The sequence below is a fragment of the Hipposideros armiger genome, unplaced genomic scaffold (genome assembly GCF_001890085.2).
Source record: "Hipposideros armiger isolate ML-2016 unplaced genomic scaffold, ASM189008v1 scaffold_167, whole genome shotgun sequence".
Lineage (NCBI taxonomy): Eukaryota > Metazoa > Chordata > Mammalia > Chiroptera > Hipposideridae > Hipposideros > Hipposideros armiger.
This window is the reverse complement of record NW_017731517.1, coordinates 2,707,954-2,717,054: the sequence shown is the minus strand read 5'-3', so window position 1 is coordinate 2,717,054 and position 9,101 is coordinate 2,707,954. Positions and strand designations below refer to the sequence as shown.

The 9,101-nt window shown below is 47.0% G+C and overlaps 1 protein-coding gene across 2 annotated transcripts in view; it reads right to left on the bottom strand.

The window, feature by feature from the left end:
- EDARADD (EDAR associated via death domain) overlaps positions 1-6,558 on the bottom strand; it is a 54,306-nt gene extending 47,748 nt beyond the window's left edge. Inside the window, exon 1 of one of the 2 annotated variants that reach the window (XM_019651788.1) lies at positions 6,452-6,558. In XM_019651788.1, coding sequence (XP_019507333.1) covers positions 6,452-6,515 — 64 coding nt within the window. In that variant the 5' untranslated portion in view covers positions 6,516-6,558. Of the gene's footprint in view, positions 1-5,336; positions 5,518-6,451 lie in introns of those variants that run through there. The other variant, XM_019651789.1, reaches the window with a different exon arrangement.
- Positions 6,559-9,101: the final 2,543 nt, after the last annotated feature.

The following is a 9,101-nucleotide window of genomic DNA, read 5'->3' as shown; positions in this document are numbered from 1 at the left end:
TCCCCTCTCCCAATTCCCCAATAAAATCTTTAAAAAAAAAAAAAGAAGCCCCATTCACAGCACTTACTCATCACCCACTCAAAGACCCAAACCTCAATCTGTGACAAGTAGAGTGCCCACTTACTGATGCCCACCTGTGCTGCATGGTTTGCACACAGTCTCAGCTCATCCTTACAGTAACCCTGAGAAAGTGACATATTGACTGCCCAAGGCCACAGGGTAATGAAGAGCCAAAATTTGGATCTGGGACTTTCTGCCTTCAAAATGCCCATTTTCCATTTTCAGGGTTCTAGAAGTGATTCATGCATTGACCACATGACAGGCTCTTCTGGAGAGAATCTCTGTATCCAAATTTCCCCTTTTTTTTAAGGGTACCAGTCATATTGGATTAGAGCCCACGCTATTTATCTCATTTTAACTTGATTACATCTGTAAAGACTCTATTTCTTTCTTTAAAAAAAAAAAAAAGATTTTACTGGGGAATTGGGGAAGGGGAACAGCCAAGTTGTTGTCCTTCAATCTTAGTTGTGGAGGGCGCAGCTAGCTCACCTCCAAGTCCAGTCACCATCCGGCCACCCTTCGTCAGCTTGCGGCCGCTCAGCTCAAGGTGCCGTGTTCAATTTTAGTTGCAGGTGGGCATAGCCCATCAGTCCATGCGGGAGTCCAACTGGCAACCTTGTTGTTAGGAGCACGTGCTCTCACCGACTGAGCCATCCTGCAACCTGTTGGCAGCTCAGCGGCAGCTCAGCTCAGGCGCAGCTCACTGGCCCATGTGGGAATCGAACTGGCGACCCTATTGCTCAGAGCTTGTGCTCTTAACCGACTGAGCCACTCGGCCGGCCCATGTAAAGTCTCTATTTCTAAATAAGGTCTATTTCTAAGGTAATGGGGACTGGAATGCCAACAATATTTCAACCCATAACAGTCTACTCTCTGGCCTCCCCCAAATTCATGTACTTCCCATGTGCAAAATACATTCACCCAGCATCCCCCTAAATCGTTCCAGCATCAACTCTAAATCCACAGTCTCATCTGTTCATCATCCACCCAAAGACCAAACCTCATCATGGAGGGACCCGGACTCTCCGGACCCTGGGAACCATGCACAGCACCCAGCAGCCTCAACGGGAGGAATAATCACACGTCGCCCAACACAGACCCTGGCGAGTTGCCACACAGCCGCACTGTCACATTCTGACATCTGCCCTTATTAGTCCCATTAGATAAGGGCCAGTAGATTCTAGAGATGGTTTCTCCAAAGAAGTTCAAAGATCTGCTCTAAGGATGTCATTTCAGAGACAACAAAGAGGGAAGTGCGTCTGTGTCCCAGATTCCCAGCAGCATGAGCCAAAAGGGTGGGGACTTTAGTGCTTTCTAGTGAATAACTAAAGGCAATTCTCTGAACTTGTGATTTCAGAGTTAATTTATTTTTCATTTGTTGTTATTTTTTGTACCATCGCTTTTCTTCTGACCTACAGCTGTTTGCGTTAGTGATTATAAGGACACCGAAAGTGCTAACTGGATTCAGGATTACCAAAGCTCTCAGAGCAGCAGAACAGCTGGGGGTGGTGCTAACCACCTTTAATTTATCTTTCTCTCTGTTATTCAGCAGTCCCCCTCTGTCATCCTCAGACCCCAGAGCAGGGGCTGCACAGGCAGAAAAAAAATACCAGGGATCAAGAAAGGGCGCCCCTAGCATTTGTGTGTTAGTCATGTCAGTCTGGCCCTCATGCCTACAGAGAGGATCAAACTGAAGAGAGGCCAATGAAAGGGAGGAAGAAGGAAGAGACAGAACAAAAAGATGAAAGAGGAGGTCCAGGTGCATGTAGAGAGGAGAAAGCTTAGAAAACAGAGGCATTAAAAGAAAGGAAAAGAAATGAAGTGGGCATTGGAAAAACCCACAGGGAGGGGAGGAGAGAAGGACGAGGCGGGAGAAAGGAGAACCATAGCCAGTCGCCACTCGCTGGTGGGTCTGGACAAAGAGCTGGTTGGTCCAGCTTCTCAAACAAGGGTGCTGCTTGCAGCGGTTCCCCTGGAGTCCTGGCTTTGGCTCCCAGTGCTCCTAGGGTTTGTGAGGAAGGCACGTTGCACCTAGGACCCATCTAAGCACACAGGGGGACTGTGAGGGGCAGTGAGAGCTGAGTTGCCACCTAAGGGGCTGTCTGTCCTGAGCTGGTCTCTAGGGCCAGGGCTGCAGGGTGGAGGGAAAGCCCCCTGTGCAGTGCAAAGGAGACCCTGGGAACAAAGGGAGGATATCATTGATGTGCTGGGTGGTAGTGGGACTTAGCTCATTGCATGGAAGCAAGGAACTGAACCATCACCTCAACCCAGCCTTTCAAAGCCTCTTTGTCTTAATATCTGTATGAACATGAGCCAGATTTTATTCACATTCGACGAGCAATCCTGACTCACCCCATGTTAGATTGTTGACTGGTGGCGGAGATAGAGTGAGATAGCGACACTGTCATCAGCATGACTGTTTTCCTCCCATGTGACCTCAACAGTCTTGTCAATTTTCTTAATGTAAAAAGGTGTTTATTTCATTAAACTCATAACAGAATAATCACATAGACACACCTTTGTTACATGCATGTGGATATACAAACGTTTTTTTTAACTTGGCTAGGTAAACTTAGTTCGCATATCTAACTTGAGAAATGAGCTCCTCAGATGCTAAAATGGGAAGAGCTTTTTCTGCCCACAGTTGGAAGCATATGGGGTTACATGTTCTCTCTTTTCAGTCATTCACTGAGGCGGTAATTCTATGTGCTGGGACTGTGCAGGTGTTTGAGATATCTGCTGAGCAAAAAGGAAGTGCACTCTGTCTGAGAACTTAATAGTCTAATGTGGTGGTGCGAATGGTAGTGAAATAATGATCACGGCTAGTGACAGGGACATGCGCTAAAAGGGAAGATCCAGGGACCACAAGCACGTCTAACACGGGGCTTGATCTACATCGCTTTTGAGCTGAAATGTGAAGGATGAGTAGGCGGTAACCCCAGTGGGAGCAGGTGGAGGGAGCTTTCAGGAAGGACCTGTGCAAAGGCCCAGAGACAGGAGGTCCCAGGGTCTCGAGGAACCAGGAGGCAGAGTGGCTGCAGGACAGAAAGGCACAGTTGGTGGAGGGGAGAGGTAGAGACCAGTGTACAGAGTATGGAAGCAATTTAAGGACTGAGGGTTTGTCGGTAAGTCACTGCAGGTTTCTAAGCAGAGGGATGGCAAGGTGAGTTGTTTGTAGAAGGTCACTTTGGCTACATTTTGGTGAACAGGTTGGTGGAAGGCAACAGTGGGTGCGAAATGCCAGTTGGGAGGTGTGTGTGGGAAATCAGGCAAGAGAGGGCGGAAACTTGGTCTGGGGTGGAGAAGTGAAAATTCCATTTAACAAGTTCCACATAGTGGCACCATCTGTGGCTTCATTACAGAAATGGAAGGGGTAGGTGGGTGTGCCCTGAAGGTTACAGAAACTAAATGAGGTATTAAAAATGAGACGTCATTTTTAAACTTTTTTTTTTAATGGACGAACCCTCATCTTATTGATAAATCCGAGTGGGCATAGACACGGGGACGTCTTTTAGATGCCTGAATATGTTTTTCAATATCTCTGCAAGTGACAAGATCTCTACTTTAGGAGGCATCTCCCCTCTGTAGGAGCCAAAAATGTTCCACCTATAAGTACTACTCCATAAAGACAAGGAGACATGCCTTCCTTAGACATCCTCCTGTCATCAGATCCCCAGTTCTCCCATCATGCCACATGGGCTGGGATTTCCAAGTTTTTGTTTCAGGTTGTAAGCCCCCGTTTGGCTGGGCCATGCTGACTCAGAGACCAATCACCAGAATTTAGATTCCTCAGTGCTCTCTCTGTCATCTAAGGTCATATTAGCCACCCTGGTGGCCTCATCACACTATTGACTCACTGAGATTTTTTTTATAGATTGTGTGACTATTAAGCTGTGTTTCCCAGCACCACTGCTCTGCTGCCATTGATGAGGGGGTCAGGAGCAGATTTTACATTTAGCCCCATTCAACGGATCCTGATAAAAATCTTTATTTTATTTTATTCTATTTTCTGATGAAGATCTTTTTGAATCCCCCTCACCATCATCATTTAATGAGACCTGAGAGCCCTGTTAGTAAACTCTGGCCTAATGCCTCTTGTGAAAGTGGGCATGGGGTGTGGGAGGGTTTCTCCCTTGATGTCCAAACAATGGGTATGGAGGGAGGGGAAGGATAACAAGACAGTGCATTTTCCTTCTCCCATCATAAAATGTTGACCATTCCCCGCCTGAGGAGTCTAGCTCTTTCTTTAAAATGTCCAGGAAACTCATCCAAACCCAGCATATCTAGATGCCAATGTAGCTGTCATCTCACCCATCTCTAGATAATGTCTCCATCTAACTGCTTAAGCCACAAATTAAGGACGAACATGCAAGCTCTGTTCTTGCCAGAGCCCAAAAAGTAAAATAGGAACCACGTTTACCTAAGCAGTTACAATATATGCGGCTCTGCATTTGTGTATCTGGTTTCCCCGCCACCCCCACTCCCACCCCCCTGCCCTCCCAGCCTTCCCAACCTCCACAAAACTAGAAAAAGACTCCTCCTGCCCCAGGTGTAAATCATTCATTCATTCATTCATTCATTCATTCATTCATTCATGTGTTCAACAAGCATGCACTGAAGATGGAGGCCAGGTTATGGGAGAGCAAGGACAGAGAACTCCTGGAAGGCCAAGACTGAGGAGAATTTTAAATTCAAGCGAGATTAGAGAACAATCTAGATTCTGGCCTCAGGTACAGTGTTTTAAAGTAAGGATGGGACCAGAGGCTGTTGTAATCAAAGGCCCTATAGGTGGGGTCCCACAGGTGGGCCAGCTCCTTGGCTTTGTGATGCTAATGTATGAAATAGCTCCAGGGCCAATATTTAGAACAAATCCATTTAATACAAGTGAAATGAGGAGAGAAGAGGAGAAATGAGATGGCGTGTGAGGGGGAGAAAGGGAGAGCCCAAAAGAAAAGGGTAATCCACCCCTCGCGCTCTTTTCTGCCAGAGAGGTTGGAGGGACTTGTCCCAACCTGGCGGCCTGAGTCCAGAACAAAAGCGCCGGGGCGGTGGGAAGCCGGAGGCGAGTCCGGGACACACGTGAGTGATGGGGGCTGGGCCATGTGTGTGTGTGTGGCGGGGGTCGGGGAGGGGGAAACCTCTTGCCACTGTCCCCAGCCGCCGACCGCGCGCGGACCCCGGGTGGGCGCCCCACAAGGGTCGCAGGAGGCTCGGCCCCGACCCCCCGCCGTGGCCCGGGCGCCTCCAGGTGAGCGCACGGCGCTGGGCCACTTTACCTGCGCGCAGAGGGTCGTCCGGAGAAGCCATGGGACGGTTGGGCAGGCGAGCGCCCGAGAGTGGGTGGCAGCCTCCGGACAGGAGGGGAGCGCACGGCGGGGAAGGAAAGTCCTGTGGTGCCAACGCCCGGAGGAGGCGCCGCAGCCCTGCGTCCCTCCTCCTGCTCCTCCTCTCCCTCCTTCTCCTCTCCTACTCCTCCCAGCTCTCCACCCGCTCTTCCTCGCGCTCACTTCCTGCTCTGGCAACCACCGAAACCCCTCTCAGCGCGTCCTCTGTCTCTCCTGCAGCGGTGCGGGCGGGGCCGGGCGCCGTGACGGTCCCGGACCGGTACGTCCCAGCCCGAACTGCGCCCCGCCGCCGCCGTCCTTCCAGCTCGTGCCCAGGTTCCAGGGTAGGTCCCTCGAGCTCGCGCGGTTGCTGCCCCGACGGGCTGCGGAGAAATCAGCCTTAAAACCCGCACAGCAGCCCCTGATCGCGCTGAGCCGGGGACACTGGGCGCGCAGGCCCGGGTGGAAACGCCCGCGGGCGATCTCGGCTAAACAGCTTCCAGATCTTCAGGCGGACTGTGCCGCTGCATGACGGCACACGCTAACAACTTCTATTTTGATTTCTCTTGGGCATTAGTTATTACATGACCTTCAGGGCAAGCGCTACACAAGCCGAGTGGGACGACCCACGACTGGCACACTCGCACTGCCTCTCCAGCAAAATAGCTGGGGTTCTCGGAAATGCCGAACTGGTCCTTAAAAAAACTAAGTTTTAATTTAAAGGGCATTTTATATTGATTACTTACATAAGCACAGATTGGGAACGTTTACTAAGCATTGTTCTATTTTTTGTGATTTTGTTTAAGACGGCTATATTTTAACTAAACCTAGCATCTACCTATATCGTCTGTTATACAAACGTGACGGGCAATTGAATAGGAATCTCTTAAGGGTTTTTAATAATCTATGTCTGCCTTCACACATAAAAATGGAAAGATAGGCACTGGTTTGAAAGAGATAATGTAATAGCTTTTAGTGCACAATATCAGCAATTCATCAAAAAGGAGCTCCCTCTGCCTAAAAACTCAGCCCTGAAAAATGCAGGAAAACAGTAAATGTCTACATACCCTCTTGGCGACCAGGGCCTTGCTTTGCGCCTCTCCGCACCTGTTTGGTGGTCCTGAGGCCCATCGTAGTCTCCAGATTGGCGTTTTAGCCTCTGAAATGTGCCATGGGAGACACAGACAGAAGAGAGGGCCCCGCTGTGTGTCCCAAGAGAAACACCTTCCAGATGAAACCTTTGGGGGAAATTTGTAGGTGGGAGGATAAACTTCCTCTTGGTCTGCCTTCTCATAGGAAGGGAAATTTTTTTAAGGGTATTTTCTCTTAGAATCCATTTTGAGGTTGGGTTTGTGGTTCTTTTTGCTGATTTGAATCCTGTTTGATAGGGGCACAACATGATGGCGCATATATTTAAGTATGAATCACTCTTAAAGGTCCCTCTCCTCACTTCGGCAGTGCCTTTCTACGAACAGATTACATCTTGTTTGCCCACTCTACCAGCTTACTTTGAATTGTTTACCCATTAAGACACATGAGCTAGAAAACCACAGTTTTGGTGCTGTGTTTGGTTTCTCACAAAGAATGGCACAATGTGGATGACTAGCAGTATGGTGTATGAGATGTAATCAAACAATACAGTGAATGTTTAAATAAAAAAATTATTACAGTAAAAGACACATTGCCATTAATTTCCCTCAAAATACTCCCCCTCGCTTCGAACACACTTATCCCAACGCTCTTGCCACTTTCTGAAGCAGTTCTGGAAGTCCTCTTTCATGAGTGTCTTTAGTTGCGCTTGCATGACTGCCTCGATGTCCTGAATCATTTTGACTTTGGAGAGGAGCCAGAAGTCGCTCGGTGCCAGATCCAGTGAATAAGGAGAATGAGGACACACCGTAATGTTTTTATTTGACAGAAATTGCCATATACCAGAAGCAATATGTGACATGGAGTATTGTCTTGATGGAGGATGATTTACTGCACACTTTAAAACACACCTTCTCTCAACCGTAGCTCACTTAGGACTGACTGCACCAAACATTGAAACTTGTCACACACTGTTAACTAAGGTTCGACGCGCCGCTTCCCATATTGAAGATCCCTGCCTTTCTGTTGGATGGCACTCGGCAACAGCATTCGCCGTATTTTGTGATCACAATGGAAAGGCTCCATGTCACACATCACTTCTGATATGGCAATTTCTGTCAAATAAAAACATAATGGTGTGTCCTCATCCACCTTATTCACCGGATCTGGCACCGTGGGACTTCTGGCCCTTCCCCAAAGTCAAAATGACCATGAAAGGCAAACGTTTTGAATCGATGTTTTATTTAAACATTCACTCTATTTTGTTTTTTAATCACAGCTCTTATTGCTAAGAACACTTAGGATGCCATGGCATGAGGAGTGGGAGATGTGGAGTGGCCGGGAGAGGCAGGGAGAAGAGGTGCAGCTGTGCAGGGAGCACTTGTATTCTAGAAGCACTCCAGCCTGGGGGTCCTTACCACTCACAGGTGTGCCCTGGGGCCTTGATCTTAGGTGCTCTCATACTTAGCACCATTTCCAGCTCTTTTCTTAGTGAATATCTTTATATATAACAATGTACTTCTTGCTCCACATTTTGAGAGAAAGTCTGTTCAAAAAGATGAACATTATATTTTTAAAACCTGAACCCCAACTCACTAAAGTCAGCTAGAGGAGATTTTCTTTTGTTTTTGCAGTTAGGAGGAAAAAGCAAATGAGAAGAAAACCTGGTGTTATCAGTGACCAACCAAAAAGTTGCATTATCGCCACCAAGAGCACAGTTTCCTGTGCTTTGTACGCCAGAGGCTCAGGTTGGTGACTCAGAAGTTTGGATCATCAATCATTAAAACAACAAATTGTCATTTAGAATTTATTCTGAGCTAAGACAAGAAAGTGGATGTAGGGTCAAGTGAGTCAACTGAGAAACAGAACTATTGTAGTTAGTGGGTTTAGCTTGGAGAAGAGATAAACTCAACATGCACACCCACAGCTTTTTTTTTTTTTTAGCTGAGTCATTCTGCCACCTGTTGGCAACTCAGCAGCAGCTCAGCGGCAGCTCAGCTCGGGCTCGGGCTGGGACTCAAACCACTGTTGCTCGGAGCTCGCACTCTTGAGCAAGCTCTTAACCAACTGAGCCACTCAGCCGGCCCCATAGCTTTCTTATTACCAACAATAACCAAGTAGGAAAAAATGATCCCATCTACAGCAGCAAATAAAGCTATATAGTAACTGGGAATAAATTCAGTAAAACTATGTAAAACAATTTGCAAAAACTACAAAGCTTTACTGAAAAATGTAACAATAAATCTGACTAAATAGAGAGTTATCCCAGGTTAATAGGTAAGTCTCATTGTAAAGAGAGTCATGATTCACTAATTAATCTGTAGGTTCAATACAAACCCAATCAAACTAACAGGATTTTCAGAGAACAGGAAAGTGATTGCAAATTCATATGGAAGGGTAAATTCAGGATAATTTTGAAAAAGAAAAACAAAGAGGGGATTTGCCCTCCAAGATAGCAAGATATTATAAAGCAACAAAAATTAAAATAGTGAGCATTGGTGCAAGAAAAGTAAAAAAAGGATTAATGGAACAGAAAAAAAATTCAAGACACGGACTCTTATGATTTTGGAATTTGCTATATGGTAAAGAAACATAAATGGTGAAAAGGTAGACAGCTCAAAAAATAGC